Source organism: Heterodontus francisci, chromosome 30 (genome assembly GCF_036365525.1).
Source record: "Heterodontus francisci isolate sHetFra1 chromosome 30, sHetFra1.hap1, whole genome shotgun sequence".
NCBI lineage: Eukaryota > Metazoa > Chordata > Chondrichthyes > Heterodontiformes > Heterodontidae > Heterodontus > Heterodontus francisci.
Window position 1 is genome coordinate 29,009,141 of NC_090400.1, and position 19,053 is coordinate 29,028,193.

General features: G+C 44.7%; 1 protein-coding gene across 1 annotated transcript in view; it reads right to left on the minus strand.

The window, feature by feature from the left end:
- Positions 1–8,814: 8,814 nt before the first annotated feature.
- The window catches only part of galnt17 (polypeptide N-acetylgalactosaminyltransferase 17), a 388,163-nt gene continuing 377,924 nt past the window's right edge, over positions 8,815–19,053 (minus strand). The window contains exon 11 of the mRNA XM_068010281.1: positions 8,815–9,991. Coding sequence (XP_067866382.1) covers positions 9,848–9,991 — 144 coding nt within the window. The 3' untranslated portion in view covers positions 8,815–9,847. The remainder of the gene's footprint in view (positions 9,992–19,053) is intronic.

Sequence of the window (19,053 nt, forward strand, 5' to 3'; positions counted from 1 at the left end):
CTCTTTTGAGATGCTGACACACTTGCTGTGTATTTCCAGTCCTGAAACCTTCTGAGATGTAAAACAAGTTTTCCTTAGACTAAAGATACATGAAGAAGAAGACACATGATATGAAATCCAACAAGGTGTATCACTCGAGTGTTTTAGTTATTGTTGCTGAGCTGAATTGTAGATGTGCCGCTCTTGTGCTATCAGCAGAGCTCCTGAACAGAAATGACATGACCTCTGTAGAGCCAAGGACAATACTTTAGACATCACATTCCCAAAATAAGCTGTAATGGAAAATAGCCTGAATATTTGTCAGGTAACGTTTTCTTTTTCTAGTTCTGAAAGGTTGTCCACCCCTGCTCTATCTGATTAACTATAGAGATTCTTCAGTAATGTTCTCCTTCTCAAATTAATACTGGAAAATTAACATCTGAAGCTGCCAATTTCAATGACAAAGATGACTTACTGTATTTATTCTCCTTGTTGAGGGCACTACAATGTTTTTAATCCTTGTAAAATTAAACATCAATTCACCCAATTATTTTCACTGTTGTAAACCATTGCTTTAAATCAGAGTTATCGACCTTGATATTTACTAAGCTCAGAATAGTAAAGATAGCCATGTACTTGCAGTGTAATAATTGCAGGCTCATCTTCCTTAGCAAAATAGCTTCTATGATCCTTGTAAATGTGAACCTAATCTCTCTAGAAACTGTACTTGCCTTTGTGACTTCCAGACTCAATTACCCCAACACCAACTTTTGCTGGCCTTCCTTTCTCCTTCCTGCATAACTCTAATTATCCAAAACACTGCAACTTGTCCTGCACAAAGACCCATTTGTCCATCATCCCAGTCCTCACACCTTTTTCATCTCTTTTCCTCCATTGTATTGCATTTAAAATTCTCATTCTTCTCTATACATCCCTCCATGACCTTGCCCTACCGTAGTTCTGCAAGTTCTTCCAATCTTATAACCCCTACTGAATGCTCTGTTTCTCTGATTGCAGCATCCTATCCCTCCTTCCTTCCTTTGTCCTACCATTGGTGGTGGACCCTTTGGCTATCTCAGTCAGACATTCTGAACTCTCTGCCTAAACTTTTCCATCACTGCACCTTTCTCTTCATCTTTTAAAAACCTCTCCCTTCTGCCATGTTTCTATCACATCTGCTCACCTCTCTTGTCTCAGCTTGATGTCCATTTCACTTCCAATACTCATATGTAAAGTGTCTTGGGTTTTTTGATGGTCTGTTAGGGTGTTATATAAATTCAAGTTGCTGTTGTATAGAAAATGAGCATAATGTCCAAACTGGTCTTGTCCAGCTTGGAGCCCAAATGCAGTTTCCCCCATATTATCTGGCTGTCTTTTAAACCTTAGTTTTAGTTTTTAGTTTTAGAGATACAGCACTGAAACAGGCACTTCGGCCCACCGAGTCTGTGCCGACCATCAACCACCCATTTATACTAATCCTACACTAATTCCATATTCCTAACACATCTCCACCTGTCCCTATATTTCCCTACCACCTACCTATACTAGGGGCAATTGCTAATGGCCAATTTACCTATCAACCTGCAAGTCTTTGGCATGTGGGAGGAAACCGGAGCACCCGGAGGAAACCCACACAGACACAGGGAGAACTTGCAAACTCCACACAGGCAGTACCCAGAATTGAACCCGGGTCGCTGGAGCTGTGAGGCTGCGGTGCTAACCACTGCGCCACCTGTTGACATTGTCAGCTGTAATGTTCCTTGAGATTTCATAGGGAATGTCATACTAATCCGAAAAGACCTGTAAATTTAAAAATAAATTGTTTCCAGTGTTTATTCATAGAATTGGAAATTCCTGGGTTAGCAAGAGCAGTTTGCTCATAGCTTTACATAAAAAATGTTCCTGTCGTCTTCAAACCCTGCTACAAACTCCATATTCCCTTCACCAATTCAATCCCCTTTATTGGCTGCTGTCTGAGGCTGAGCCAGACTGTTTGCAACCTTTGTACCATATTTGACCCTCAGCTGAGTTTCAAACCCCACATCCTTTGCATTCTCTATCCCAGAGAACTGTGAACGCTCATATTCAAGACTGAGATCAATAGATTTTTGGCCATAAAAGGATGTGGGGATAGGACAGTTATCTCTACACTTGACTATTCAAGATTTTAGTGGCCTGCCTCCCCATCCTTCGCCCTCTGTAAACATCAGCCCATTCAAAACTCTGCTGCTCTACACCAAGACCCAGTTGTCCATCTGCTCTCTCTGACCTACATTGGCCTCTGATGTTCCCCAAAATTTCATATCTTCATCCTCATGTTTAAATTTCTCCATGGTTTCACCCCTTTTTATCATGTTAACATCCGTCAGCCCTACAATCCCACCTTCCAAACTCACCCTTTCCTGACTCTGGCCTCTTGTGAAATCACCTCCTTTTCCCTCACAATTAGTGGGTGTGCCTTCAGTCCCTTACAATCCATGCACTGGAATTCCCCCTCTACACCCTTCAGTCTCTCCACCTCCCACAAGCACCATAGAATAGTTTTCTATTTTAAAGATAATGCATTCATGCAAGTTTTTTGCTGTTGTTTAAACAAATTGAGTTAAAATGAACCGTTGTGTGGAAGGGGCAGGAGAGGAGCAGGGGGATTAAAATTTCAAAAATCAGATATACACCATCAACCTTTCTACCTCTGGTTTTAACGAAGACAACTCCCACACCCCCTCTTAGTGCTTCCATTCCCTCCCCACCTACCTTACATCCACAATCTCACCCCCAACCTTACATCCACAATCTCACCCCCAACCTCACATCCACAATCTCACCCCCAACCTTACATCCACAATCTCAACCCCCACCTCACATCCACAATCTCACCCCCAACCTTACATCCACAATCTCACCCCCAACCTTACATCCACAATCTCATCCCCCACCTCACATCCACAATCTCACCCCCCACCTCACATCCACAATCTCACCCCTGACCTTACATCCACAATCTCACCCCCAACCTTACATCCACAATCTCACCCCCCACCTCACATCCACAATCTCACCCCCCACCTCACATCCACAATCTCACCCCTGACCTTACATCCACAATCTCACCCCCCACCTCACATCCACAATCTCACCCCCCACCTCACATCCACAATCTCACCCCTGACCTTACATCCACAATCTCACCCCCAACCTTACATCCACAATCTCACCCCCCACCTCACATCCACAATCTCACCCCCCACCTCACATCCACAATCTCACCCCTGACCTTACATCCACAATCTCAACCCCCACCTCACATCCACAATCTCACCCCTGACCTTACATCCACAATCTCACCCCCAACCTTGCATTCACAATCTCACCCCTGACCTTACATTCACAATCTCACCCCCCACCTCACATCCACAATCTCACCCCCCAACTCACATCCACAATCTCACCCCTGACCTCACATCCACAATCTCACCCCCCACCTCACATCCACAATCTCACCCCTGACCTTACATCCACAATCTCAACCCCCACCTCACATCCACAATCTCACCCCTGACCTTACATCCACAATCTCACCCCCAACCTTGCATTCACAATCTCACCCCTGACCTTACATTCACAATCTCACCCCCCACCTCACATCCACAATCTCACCCCCCACCTCACATCCACAATCTCACCCCCAACCTCACATCCACAATCTCACCCCTGACCTTACATTCACAATCTCACCCCTGACCTTACATCCACAATCTCACCCCCAACCTTGCATTCACAATCTCACCCCTGACACATTCACAATCTCACCCCTGACCTTACATCCACAATCTCACCCCCAACCTTACATCCACAACCTCACCCCCAACCTTACATCCACAATCTCACCCCCAACCTTACATCCACAATCTCACCCCCAACCTTACATCCACAACCTGACCCCCAACCTTACATCCACAACCTGACCCCCAACCTTACATCCACAACCTCACCCCCAACCTTACATCCACAATCTCACCCCCAACCTTACATTCACAATCTCACCCCCAACCTTACATCCACAATCTCACCCCCAACCTTACATTCACAATCTCACCCATGACCTTACATCCACAACCTCCCCAAGGCCCAGGTCTCCAGAACCTCTCCCTTCTCTCCGCTCCTGGGCTACCAGTGCAGGCCTTCCTGCACGGCAGTGAGCCAGCCTCTTAAGCTGGCTGCTGGCATGGAAACAAGAGAATTTTTTTTTAAATGAGGTCCTGCCAAATAACCCGCATTACATGGTTTCCCAGCTGTTATGATCCTCCAGTGCAGTGCCTCCCTCTCCGCTAACCTGTAAATAATGGGGCCATTCTGTCACAAAAATATTATAACACTATTTGCAGCTAAGCGGGATATGTTTAAGGGTCTATTCTCCTAGTGGGGTGCCTCAGATGCTGGAACTGCATATTGGAATGTGAGTGTGTTCACTCTGCCAGGAGGGCTTCTTTCTTTTTGGGTCTCCTTATCTCGAGAGACAACGGATACGCGCCTGGAGGTGGTCAGTGGTTTGTGAAGCAGCGCCTGGAGTGGCTATAAAGGCCAATTCTAGAGTGACAGGCTCTTCCACAGGTGCTGCAGAGAAATTTGTTTGTTGGGGCTGTTGCACAGTTGGCTCTCCCCTTGCGCCTCTGTCTTTTTTCCTGCCAACTACTAAGTCTCTTCGACTCGCCACATTTTAGCCCTGTCTTTATGGCTGCCCGCCAGCTCTGGTGATCGCTGGCAACTGACTCCCACGACTTGTGATCAATGTCACAGGATTTCATGTCGCATTTGCAGACGTCTTTAAAGCGGAGACATGGACGGCTGGTGGGTCTGATACCAGTGGCGAGCTCGCCGTACAATGTGTCTTTGGGGATCCTGCCATCTTCCATGCGGCTCACATGGCCAAGCCATCTCAAGCGCCGCTGACTCAGTAGTGTGTACAAGCTGGGGATGTTGGCCGCCTCGAGGACTTCTGTGTTGGAGATACGGTCCTGCCACCTGATGCCAAGTATTCTCCGGAGGCAGCGAAGATGGAATGAATTGAGACGTCGCTCTTGGCTGACATATGTTGTCCAGGCCTCGCTGTCATCGAGCAAGGTACTGAGGACACAGGCTTGATACACTCGGACTTTTGTGTTCAGGAGGCTACAGTCTGACATTTCAGATCAAGTGCAGGCTGCTGCTGCCCAGCTTACTCTGCTACTTCAGATTCCAGGATTTGAGATGGTTCTAGAGCTCCATCTGCTGACACCTTGGTCTGAGAGACACTGCTGCCTGGTGTTGTAGTCACAGTTGTCATTTAAACTGCTTGCTGTAACTCTTGTTAATTCTGTTGGTGTAACCTAACCTTCTGAAATGATGGGTAACATTGCCCAAGGTTTGATCTGGCGAGGTTATCCACCATTCTTTATGAGGAGAAAAAAAATTGACTGGAGTCGTTACAGTAGTAAATTTCCTTTCTCATTCTGAAATGAACAGTTTACAATGTTGTCGCATTTTTGATATGAATTTAAAAATCTGTGATTTTTATGAAAATGGATCAATATTAACAGGCCTAACCCTGGCCTGGAAGCCCCCGCCCCCAACCCAAAGAGGAACATTTACACTCTTCTGTGTGTTTGTATACCTTATCGCATTGGGCGCATCAATGTCTTTACTGTGTATCTGCGTCCTGGGTTATTTCCCCGGCCTGCAACTGGAGTACGGCATTTTTCGAGCCCCAATGTCCTAAATAAGGGCTATAATTTTAAAAAATCAAACGATTTGAGAGTAATATGATGAATATTGTTGTGGCTTTTGTATCATTTAATGTCTCCAAGAAGTTTTAATTAAAATTAATTAAATTAGTTAAAAGGCTTCAGCCTCTTCCAAAAGCTGTACTGATGGAACATTTTACTTTATTATCTCCCAATTTGTGTTCAGTTGCTTTTCAAGACTATTTGAATAAAAGCTAGGGGGCAAATTTCAAAAACTGTATTCAGGTAAAGTTTATGTTAAGTGGTTTTTAATACAGAGAAAGATTAATATTGAGTTCAGACAGACTTTGGGTGGGGCCAGAAGAATAGGCCAGAGGACCAAGTCATCTTGATGGTCAGGCTGTATTCATTAATGCCATCAAGCTATGAGTGCTGAATCAGCTCTCACAAGCTGCTTGTGGGATGGGGGGAAGAGAACAGAAAATCCCCTATGATGTTTGTTTAAGATGTGTACACAGTGACATTTGCCTTGAAAGAATGCAATACTTTGCGAAAGAACATGACGCTGAGACTATGGCCGGGATTTTGTGAGGCCCCTTGAGGCAGGATAGGAGGTGGGGCGGGAGGGAGACACGGAGAATCGCACTGGGTGTTTGGGGGGGGGGGGGGGCGGTGTTGCGGTGGGATGTCACCAAGCTATCTTCCCGGGGGCAGGATCGGCCGACAACGGCCTTCCCCAGAGGTCAATTGAGCACTTAATTGGCCTATTAATACCCAATTAAGGGCCTCTTCACACCGCTGCTGCAGTTGGGGTGGGGGGGGGGGGGTGCGGGTCTCCACCACGTGGGTGGATGCCTTGTAAATGAGGGGCCCTCCCTGTGTGCTTGGGTAGGGTCCCTCCTTCGTGGCAATTTGTGGCCCATGGAGGACCCCCACCAGGAACAACTTTACGCCCGGGACACTCCTCCCCCTGGACTGAATGATCACCCCCCCACATCCCCCTCACCGGGGCCTTCTGGACTGGCCCGGCCACCTTGTCTTGGGTCTGGGGTTCCAGCGCTGGGCCTGGGTCCGAGGCCTCTTCAGTACTGACAGTGGTCACCGCTCCCAGTGATTTGGTCAGCAGCTCTTGGAGGCGGGATTCCACCTCCTAAAACTTTGATTCAAAAAGACTGAAGGATTGCTCCAGGGAGCACAAAAAGGCAGAGGCACGGTTTCCCCCCGCCTTTTTGGTCCAGTGCTGGGAGCCCCACCTCTGGTACAAAATCCCGTCCTATGTATAATGATCCTTGCCTAGCATTTACCAACCTTCCGTTGCCACCTCACCTCCAACCTTATCATATCCTACATTTTTTTCTGTCCGTCTGCCTGAGGCCTGAGTCTAAGTCCTCCTCTTCCTGCAGATTCAGCATTTTGAGTGATGGTGCTCCTTCCCCTAGTAGTTTTCAGTGAGTTTTAGCTTTAGAGGAAAAGACGAGATGTTAAATGCATGTGAGTGACATGACTATTAGCTCCATTGATATTTTATGTCAGCTCTTGGGATGTTAGTGTCATTTGCAAAGCCTGAATTTATTGTCATCCCTAGCTGCTCTTTAGAAAGTTATTCTTGAACTGCTCACGACTATGTGGTGAAGGTACCCCACAGTGCTGCTCGGGAGGGAGTTCCAGGAGTTTGACGCAGTGATAATGAAAGAAGGGGGATATATTTCCAAGTCAAGATTGTGTGTCACTTGAAAGGGAACTCGGAGGCGATGATGTTCTGCTGCTGCTTTTGTCTTTTAGGTGGTGGAGGTAGCGGGTTTCGAAAGTGCTCTCTAAGAAGCCTCGGCAATTAACTGAAGTGCATCCTCTGGATAGTACGTACTCCAGTCACAGTACCTGGGAAGCTCCTGCCCACAATGTTACTCTAGTTCAGTAGAAAACTTTATAAATGTTATAAACTCAGTGTCAAAAACAAATTTCTGACTTCCTGTCTACCTAAACCACTCAGCAATTGAAACGCAAGGTTGCTAAGCAGAACATAGAGTTTATTTGCTTGCTCTTAGCACATGCCCTGTGGCCAGTGGAAATGAATGAAATGCAAGCATTAGTGATGTCACTTGAATGTCTTTTAAATGTAATTTGAATTCGAATGGCTGTTTCAGGTGCACTGATTCAGGCCCTGACTGACCCATGACTAGAAGGGTGCATGAGGTGCAAATGAGATGGAAATCACGGGCAAGAGTTTCTGCCTGTTTCACCTCTGTATTATGCCCTGGAAATAGGTGGATATGGGATGTAATGCAGAGAAAAAAAAACCTCCAATAACACTGCTTCGGGGCATAATTTTTTCCGCACTTGGAGGCGAGGGCCGGGTTGGGGTGTGGGGGGGGCAAACAAAATGGCAGGGGGCACCATTCCTGACTGTGCCTTGGCCTCCTGCCATTTTGTCTGGGGTGGGGAAGGCCAAGGACAGCCTTCCCACAAAAGGCCAATTGAGGCCCAATTCATGGGGAGATGCCATCAGGTAAAGCCTGGAGACCTTCTGGAGGGGTTGGGTGTTGGGTCCCACCTTTGGGGGAAATCCAGGGCCACTGGAGAGACCCAGGTGGCGATTGCCGCTCCCCCAAGGAAGACACCCCACCCAATCCTCACCAATCGCCCCCACTAATCCTGTGATGGGGGCCCGCCTCTCTGGCCCCTGTGACCCTGAGCCTACTTACCTGTCCCAGGGTCTTCTTTCTCCTTGATGTTGCAGGGGCTACTGAGGTACCAGCAGTCACCACTGCTCACCGTGGCGTTGCCAGTACTACAAAGCTACTGGCCCTTCGATTGGCCAGCTGCATTGCAGGCTGGAGTTTGTCCCTTACAGCGACAGTATCCCCGACAGTAGGCAGTTAATTGACTACCCGCAGTGAAAAGGCTTCGGGGGTCGGAGGGAGGGCCGAGGTGGGGTTATCCCCCCTGCTCCCAGCCCACTACTGGGACCCCATTGCCATAATAAAATGCAGCCCTTGGTGTCGGTGATACTGTATACCTGTAGTGGTGTTTTGCAAACATCTGCAGGACTTTTCAGTCAATCCTTTCCAACTGTTTTGTATCTTTTAGTGGCTCTGCCACATCTTTATTTCACTTTTACAACAACATTCACGACAGTAAATGGAATATTGATACAAGCAAACTCCTGACAATGCTATTTGGAAATTTGTACCAAGTTCTAGTTTGCTGTTGACAAAGTCAATCTTATTGTGTGCAATGATTCTGTCCCTTTTGATCGATGCCATACTGGATTCCATTTCATTCAATTCTGTTTTATTGTTCCATTCTTACCATTTTCTCTTTTGCAAAGTGATACTGGTATTAAAGCTCTATGGTATCCAAACAGGTTTTCATCATTAGTTCTGTTTTAAATCTGTATGTGTTTATTAAGGTGAGAAACAGTGATACTGTGAGACAGTGAGAACTTTGAGAGCAGATTTAGCACAGCTGGATACAGTGCAGAACTTTCTGCTCCTGCATTGACCCAGCAATGTACTGTAACCCCAATTATAGATCACTCTGTAATGTATCAATGCGATATTTCCATTCAATACTCCTTATGGCATTTCTAGTTGATGTATATCGTACCAGTACTTGATGACTAACTAGTGTCAAATGTTAAGGCAGTTTAGCGCTTATGGATTCATGCAGATCAGGATGAAAATGGCCAAGCTCACATCACACAACCTTCAAGAGGCTGTGTACCAACATAAAACCCAAAATGAAACAGAAAATGACAAATGATTGTCGAGAGGTAATAGCAGTGCTTACTTCATTTAGCTCCACGTATTGATGGTTAGCTTTGACCAAAGCACTTTACAATGTGTACTATTCAATTTTTAAACACAGATTTATAATTTATTGTACAGATATCTCCCACCAGACCTTTTTCATTTGATAATATATAACATTCAATAAAATTGTATTCATTTTTAAAATCACAAAATAAAAATGAAATAAAATTCCTGGCCTGAAGACACAATCCAGTTTGGATTTTCATTAATCACCCGGAAGATTTTAGAGGCTTGAGACGATTCCCATGTCCAAGCCTGTAAGAATAGTGTTTTAAAGTTTCTATTGTATTGCAGTACATAGAAATCCAGCTTCCTTTGGATCATCTTGGCCCACGACTAGGTTGCTTGCTTTAAGACATTTTTAATTGTCCATTTTTGTCCTGAGCATTGCTGTAAAACCAGTTCCATTCCAAAGTCAGTCTTTTTGCCATTTTCCACCTCCAAGCAACGGCCAGTTTCCAGGTTAAAAATTGATCCATTCTGAGGAGACACAAGATGAGCTCAACTATCAATATTGACAGTTACAATAAAGCCCAAGTTATTTTTTATGAATAATGTCTACTCAACTGAATCCAACCTCTGGATTAGATCTCACCCTCACTGAAAAGGTTTGAATTTATTAATTTTTCACCATATCCGGCCTTATGATTTTCTGAGACTATAGAGTTAAATTATAAGTTTGTTTTTATACTGTGGGATTTTGCTCTTTATAACATAGTTTGTAACTGACAAAACTCATTTCACTTGAGACCTCTGTGGCTATCGGGGAGAATGGACTTTCATCCCGTCAACAGCACTGCCAATGTCCGCAGAAATTCTGATGCTGCATGGTGTGAGAATACCAATGAAGTGTCTGGCAAGAGCCAAGGAGTCAGAATGGCTCCTGTACATTGGAGAGCAGATTGGGTGACCACTTTGTGGAGCAACTCCATTCAGTTCGTAAGCATGACCCTGAACTTCCAGTTGCCTATCATTGGAATTCTCTGCTCCACTCCCGCTCTGACCTCTCTGTCCTTGGCCTCCTACATTGTTTCAGTGAAGCTCAACCTAAGCTCGAGGAACAACACCTCATATTTTGATTAGGCACTTTAGAGCCTTCTGGACTCAACGGTGAGTTCAACAATTACAGATCAAAACCTCTGCTCCCTTTTTTTTGTTTTGTTTTTGGATAGCTGCTGTTGGTAATGATTCTGCATTTTCCCATAAATAACTCCTCTAGATGCATCTTTTATTTCTTTACTTGTCCCATTACCATCCCCTCTTGCCTTGCACCATCATCTCTTTTGTCATTTAAACTCTCCTGTCTTCCAACCTATCACAGATCTTCTCTTTAGTTCTTTCCCCACCCTCGCCATTCCCTGCCTCTGTACTTGCTTAAAACCTGTTACATCTCTAACTTTTTCCAGTTCTGATGAAAGGTCATCGACCTGAAATTTTAACTCTGTTTCTCTCTCCACAGATGCTGCCAGACCTGCTGAATATTTCCAGCATTTTCTGTTTTATCTTCCAGACTTCCAGCATCTGCAGTAGTTTGCTTTGTATTAGTGTTTAATTCACTGCCACGTCTCTTCCAGGAATGTCCACCTTGAAGTTCTGCTCCTCTCTCCAATGGAATTTCAATTTGGTTCTTCTACCTTGCTCGCCCTCATTGCTTTCTATTTCCCTTCTTATGCTTGATCAGGTATCTATGAAAACTTGCTTTCACTGCCAGATCTGTGTCTTCACAAACCATTTACTGCTCCAACTTAGATCACATGGGTTCCAGCTGAAATTCCACCCATTGTATTTTGGATCCACCCATGATTACAGATATCTCCAAGGCATTCGACAGTCATCAAACTACTGCTTTTGCCACATTCTGAGATCCACGCTCAACGCCATGTGCCACCACATACACACTCTCGACCTCTCTCTTCAGCACCGCCGACTCACTATCTCAAAGCTGTCCTGCTCCACAGTTTCATTTCATTCTTCACCTCATTCGGTGCTTTAACAAAAAAAATTTTTCTCTTCCTTTCAGGTTGAAGGATCGCAAGCTTCAACAACTCATGGGTACTAATGCCCTTTGAATCCTTCTTCCCCTTCACTTTCCTCTGACCCATCCCTTCTTCCAATTTCACCCTTGCTGTGTTTACATGATCCCCTCTAACTTCCCCTCTCTGACCCTGAATGGTCTGTCCTCAGCTAGGATCTCAGCCTCATCCCCTTACATCCACCCGCCCCACCTCAATGAATTTCGAACTTGGTATGATATTGAGCTCTTCTCCAATGCCTTTGTCTCCGCACCCACTTCTTTGGCCAGGAGTCCTTCCCCTGCACACTGGACCACTTTATTCATCTCCAGTACTCTCCCTCCACCCGGACCCCTCCCCTCTGGCCTCTTAACATCTCTAGACCTTTTCATTGAGAAGTACCAGTGTGACATTGGACATCTCAACGTCTCCGCTCCTCTCACTCACCCTAACCTACCGCCCTCTGAATTTTCAGCACTCTGTTCTCTCAGGTCCAACTCTAACCTGGTCATCAAACCTGCTGACAAGGGTGGTGCTGTTGCTGTTTGGTGAACTGACCTGTGCTTAGCTGAGGCTGAGCGCTGACTCTCTGACACCTCCTCCTACCTCCCCACTTGACCACAAACCCACCACCATCAAGGCATTGTTTCCAGGACTTTCACTGACCTCATCTCCTCTGGAAACTTCCCTCCATGGCCTCCAACTTCATAGTTCCCCAATTCCGTACAACCCGCTTCTACCTCCTTCCCAAGATCCACAAACAGGACTGCCCTCGTAGACCCATCGCTCCTATTTCAACTCTATTTTTTCTCCCCTTGCCAACAGATAAGATTAGAGGTTGTGAACTAACAGAGTGGGGTGAGGGTTCGGGAGAGGTGAGATGTAGAAATCCAGAGAGAAAGGCCAAGACATTGGAACAGTATAGCGTTGTGGGTAAAGACAAGCAGAATGGGACAGGAAGGGACAGAGAGTTTAACAGAAATTGTACATCAGCAAATAAGGTCATTGAAAGGAATAGAAGCAAAAAATTGAAAATAAAGGTTCTATATCTGAATGCCTGAAGCATCTGCAATAAGGTAGATGGATTAGAGGTATGTGATTTAGATCTAATCAGCATCACAGAGACATAGTTACATGGTGATCAAGGTTGGGAAATAACTATTCCAGGGTACACAATGTTTCGGATATAGAGACAGAATGGCAAAGGAGGTGGGGCAGCACTGGCGGTAAAGGATGACATAAGGGCATTAGTGAGGAAGGATCTGACCTCAGAAGATCATGAAGTAGAATCTGTATGGGTGAAAATAAGGAATAGCAAGAATCAGAAAATACTTGTGGGAGTAGTTTATAGGCCCCCTAACAGCAGTTATACCATTGGACAGAGCATTAAACAAGAAATTATTGGACCAAAAACAAGAAATGCTGGATTCACTCAGCAGGTCTGGCAGCATCTGTGGAAAGAGAAGCAGAGTTAACGTTTCGGGTCAGTGACCCTTCTTCGGAACTCCAGGTTCCGAAGAAGGGTCACTGACCCGAAACGTTAACTCTGCTTCTCTTTCCACAGATGCTGCCAGACCTGCTGAGTGAATCCAGCATTTCTTGTTTTTGTTTCAGATTTCCAGCATCCGCAGTATTTTGCTTTTATTTAAGAAATTATTGGAACTTGTAGCAAAGGCAATGTAATAATTGTGGGGAATTTTAACCTTCATATAGACTGGGACAATGACATTTGCAGGAGTGGTCTAGAGGCTGAGTTTGTAGAATGCTTTCGGGACAGTTTCTTGGAGAAATACGTTGTGGAGCCAACTAGGGAGAAAGCTATCTTAGATCTAGTATTGTGTAATGAAGCAGGGTTAATTAGTAATGTCATTGTAAAAGATCCACTGCGATCATAATAGCACTGAATTCCAAGTTAAGTTTGAATGTGACATGTCCAATCACAAACAAGAATCTTAAACTTAAATAAAGCCAATTACATAGGCATGAGGGGAGAACAGGCTAAGGTAAATTGGGTAAACAGACTGAAAAGTATGGCGGTAAATGAACAATTTCAAGAAACAATTCAAAATGTTCAACAAAAATACATACCTTTTAAAAACAAAATCTCAGCCAGAAAGACCCATCCATGGCTCACTCAGGAAATTAAGGATAGTATTAGATTAAAAGAAGAGGCTTACAATGTTGCAAAAAAAGAGTCTGAGGATTGGGAGTGTTTTAGAAACCAGCAAAAGGCCACCAAAAAGTTGATAAAAAAGGAAAAAAATAGAATATGATTGTAAACTAGCCAGTATCATAAAAACAGATTGTAAGAGCTTTTATAGGTATATCAAAAGAAAGAGAATAGCTCAAGTAAATGTTAGTCCCTTGGAAACAGAGACAAGAGAAATTATCATGGGGAATGAGGAAATGGCAGAGGCATTGAACAAATATTTTGTATCTGTCTTCACAGTAGAAGACACAAGTTCCATACCAGAAATAGGCAGTAACCTAGGGGCTAAAAAGAGGAAATTAAGGAAATTTATATCAGCGGAGAAAAAGTTTTGGAGAAACTTAAGGGACTAAAATCTGACATCTCCAGGACCTGACGGCCTACATTCTAGGGTTCTAAAAGAGATAGCTGCAGATATAGTGGATGTACTGGTTATAATTTCCCAAAATTCCCTAGATTCTAAAACAGTCCCAACGGATTGGAAGTTGGCAATTGTAGCACTGCTATTTAAGAAAGGAGGGAGAGAGAAAACAGTGAACTACAGGCCAGTAAGTCTAACATCAGTCGTTAGAAAAATGCTGGAATCTCTTATTAAGGAAGTCTTAACAAAGTACTTAGAAAAGCACGGTATGTTTAGAACAAGTCAACACGGTTTTACTGAAGGAAAATCCTGTTTGACCAATTTATTAGAGTTTTTTGAGGATGTAACTAGTAGGATAGATAAAGAGGAACCAGTAGATGTAGTATACCTGGATTTCCAAAAGGCATTTGATTAGGTGCCACACAAAAGGTTATTTGGCAAGATAAGGGCTCATGGATTTAGGGGTACTATATTAGTATGGATAGACGATTGGTTAACAGACAGGAAGCAACGAGTGGGCATAAACGGCTTTTCAAATTGGCAGGCAGTAAATAGTGGGATGCCGCAAAGATCAGTGCTGGGGCCTCAGCTATTTACAATCTATATCAATGACATAGATGAGGAGACAGAGCTTGCTAATGATACAAAGGTAGGTGGAAAGGTAAGCTGTGGAGAGGACACAGAGAGGCTGCGAAGAGATATAGACAGGTTAAGTGAGTGGGCAGAAGGAGTATAATGTAGCTAAGTGTGAAGTTACGTGCTTTGGTCGTAAGAATAGAAAAGCAGAATATTTTTTAAAAGATGCGAGACTTGTAAGTGTCGATGTTCAAAAGAGACTTGGGTGTGCTTGTACAAGGAACGCAGAAAGTAAACTTGCAGGTATAGCAAGCAATCAGTAGGGAAAATAGCATGTTGGCCTTTATTGCAAGGGAATTGGAGTACAGGAATAAGTAAGTATTGCTGCAATTGTACAGGGTTTTGCTGAGAACACATCTGATATACTGTGTGCAGTTTTGGTCTCCACATTTAAAAAAGGATATAATTGCATTAGACGCAGTGCAGCAAAAGTTCACTAGATTGGTCCCTGGGATGAGGGGGCTGTCCTATGATGAGAGACTAGGTAAATTGGGCCTGTATTCTCTGGAATTTAGAGGAATGGGAGGTAATCTCATTGAAACATACAACATTCTAAAGGGGCTGGATATGGTAGACACTGAGATATTATTTTCGCTGGTCGGCTATTCTAAAACCTGGGCGCACAGTATCAGGATAAGGAGCCGATCATTTAGGACTGAGATGAGGAGAAATTACTTCACTCAAAGGGTTGTGAATCTTTGGAATTCTCGATCACCAGTGGTTGTGGAATACATTTAAGGCTGGGATAGACAGATTTTTGGTCTCTTGGGGAATCAAGGGGGATGGAGAGCAGGCGGGAAAGTGGAGTTGAATCCTAAGATCAGCCATGATCGTTTTGAATGGCAGAGCAGGCTCGATGGGCCATATGGTTTACTCCTGCTTCTATTTCCTGTTCTTGTGTCTTTTCTTCCCACTATATCTGTGACTCTTCAGACATCCTCCACCACTTTAAAAGCTTTCAGTTTCCAGGCCCTAACTATTTTTCACAATGGACGTCCAATCCCTCTAACACCTCTATTCCACACCAGAATAGTCTGAGGGCTCTCCATTTCTTCCTTGAAAGGAGGCCCAACCTGTCCCCATTGACCATCACCCTAATCTGCCTGGCTGAAGTTGTTCTCCCATTGAAATGTGTCTCCTTTAACTCTATTCACTTCCTCCCAAAAAAGATATTACGGTGGGAACCCGTATGGTTCTTAGGTATGCTTGCTTTTCCATGGGATATATGGAACATTGTTAGTTCCAGTCCGACTCAGGCTCCCTCCCTCACTTTTCTTTTCAGTACATTGATTACTGTATCGGTTCCATTTCCTGCTCTCGCCATGAACTTGAAGATTTCATCAACTTTGCTTCCAATTTCCACCCCGTTTTCACATGGTCCATCTCCAACTCTTCCCTTCCCTTCCTTGACTTCTCTGTCTCCTGTTCTGGGGTAACCTAGCAATCAATATCCACTATAAAGTCACAGACTCCTACAGCTACCTCAACTACACTCCCCTTCATCCGCTCCTGCAAGGGCTCTCTTTGATTCTCTAAGTTTTTCCATCTCTGTCACATCTGTTTGGACAATGTAACCTTCCATACTAGCATGTCCGATATGCCTTCCTTTTACCTGAAGCGAGCATTCCCCACCACAGTGGTTGACTGTGTCCTTGACTGTATCCATCCATTTCCTGCACTTCTGCTCTCACCCCTTCTCCCCCTCCCAGAATGACGATAGTGTTCCCCTTGTCTTCACCTTTCACCCCAACACCCTCCACATTATCCTCCACCATTTCTGCCACCTTCAGCATGATGCCACCACCATAAACATCTTCCCCTCTTCTTTCATCATTCCAAAGAAACCAGTCCCTCCGTGACACCCTGATCCACTTCTCCATCTCCCCCAAAACCTGCTTCCCTACCCAGGCACCTTCCCAAGCAAGCACAGTGGATGCTACATCAGAAATAAAAACAGAAAATGCTGGAAATAGTCAGCAAGTGTAACAGTCTCTGTGGAGAGAGAAACCGAGTTAGCAGGCTGAATTTTAAGGCACTGTTTCAAATGGGAAGGGAGGCGGGGAGGGAGCATAAAATAGGGATGGAAGACATTGGACAGGAAGCCCAACATCATGATGTTTCTTCCGGATTTTTCTGTCAACGGTTGACATGGAGAGTGAACTTCACACATTCACAAGGTGGGAAGCCAATTCAGGTATTTAAGATAAAAGCAAAATACTGCAGATGCTGGAAATCTGAAATAAAAACAAGAAATGCTGGAAATACTCAGCAGGTCTGGCAGCATCTATGGAGAGAGAAGCAGAGTTAACGTTTCAGGTCAGAGACCCTTCCGCACAACTGGCAAATATTAGAAATGTAAAAGGTTTTAAGCAAGTAAAGCAGGGGTGGGGTAAGAGATAACAAAGGTGAAGGTGTTGATAGGACAAGGTCACAGAGAATAACTGACCAGAAGGTCATGGAACAAAGGAGAACGGTATGTTAATGGTGTGCTGAAAGACAAAATGTTAGTACACATAGGGTGTCAATGACTGTAAAGCACAGAGCACTCCAAGCACAAACATTAAAAAACACATTAAAAAAAACAAAACAGTGGGTAAGCACAGTGGAAACAAACTAAACAAACTGAAAAACCTAAAATAAAATACCCAAATAAAAAAGGAAAACAAAAAAAAGAAAAAATAACTAAAAAGGGGATCCGTCATGCTCTGAAATTATTGAACTCCATGTTCAATCTGGCAGGCTGTAGTGTGCCTAATCAGTAAATGAGATGCTGTTCCTCGAGCTTGCATTGATGTTCACTGGAACACTGCAGCAATCCCAGGACAGAGATGTGAGCATGAGAGCAGGGGGGAGTGTTGAAATGACCAACAATCGGAAGCTCGGGGTCATGCTTACGGACTGAGCGGAGGTGTTCTGCAAAGCGGTCACCCACTCTGCGTTTGGTCTCCTCAATGTAGAGCAGACCATATTGTGAGCAGCGAATACAGTATACTACATTGAAGGAAGTACAAGTAAATCGCTGCTTCACCTGAAAGGAGTATTTGCGGCCTTGGATAGTGAGGAGAGAGGAGGTAAATGGGCAGGTATTACACCTCATGCGATTGCAGGGGAAGGTGCTGTGGGAAGGGGACGAGGTGGTGGGTGTAATGGAGGGGTGGACGAGGGTGTCACAGAGGGAACGATCCCTTCGGAATGCTGACAGGAAGGGGAAAATGTGTTTGGTAGTGGCATCACGCTGGATGTGGCGGAAGTGGCGGAGGATGATCCTTTGGATCTGGAGGCTGGTAGGGTGGAAAGTGAGGACAAGGGGAACCCTGTCGTGGTTCTGGGAGGGAGGGGAAGGGGTGGGGGTAGAGGTGCGGGAAATGGGCCAGACACGGTTGAGGGCCCTGTCAACCACAGTGGGGGGGAATCCTTGGTTGAGGAAAAAGGAAGACATATCGGAAGCACTGTCATGGAAGGTAGCATCATCAGAGCAGATGCATCGGAGACGGAGAAACTGGGAGAATGGAATGGAGTCCTTACTGGAGGCAGGGTGTGAAGAAATGTAGTCGAGTTAGCTATGGGAGTTGGTGTGCTTATAATGAATATTCGTAGACAGCCTATCCCCAGAGATGGAAACAGAGAAGTCGAGGAAGGGAAGGGAAGTCTCAGAGATGGATCATGTAAAGGTGAGAGAAGGGTGGAAATTTGAAGCAAAGTTAATAAAGTTTTCTAGTTCCGAGCGGGAGCAGGAAATGGCACCGATAAAGTCATCAATGTACCCGAAAAAGAGTTGGGGGAGGGGGCCTGAGTAGGACTGGAACAAGGAATATTCGACATATCCCGCAAAAAGACAGGCATAACTGAGACCCATGCTGTACCCATAGCAACACCTTTTACTTGGAGGAAGTGAGTGGAGTTGAAGGAGAAGAACTGTTACACTGTTCCTCTCTCCACAGATGCTGCCAGACCTGCTGAGTACTTCCAGCATTTTCTGTTTTTATCTACTAGCCCCTATGTACCATAACATCTCGCTTCTGTATTTTTTCAGTCAACACTATTTACATTTTCCCTCATTCTAATTATGCTCTGTTTGCCGATTCCCCTGTCTTATTAGATCAATATTCAGGATAGGTTCAAAAAAAACAACAGGGGCAGATGCTACAGGTGTACCAGAAATCAATTTTTTGTAACTTGCTAATGTTCAAATGGATTCTGATGGGTGAAACCACAGAGCCAGATTTCTAACTGAGCACTTTTAGCAATACGCCTTTCCCACCAAGAACGCGTATCATTAGGAAATGTGCACCCGACATGTGGACAGATGATGGTGGGATTGATT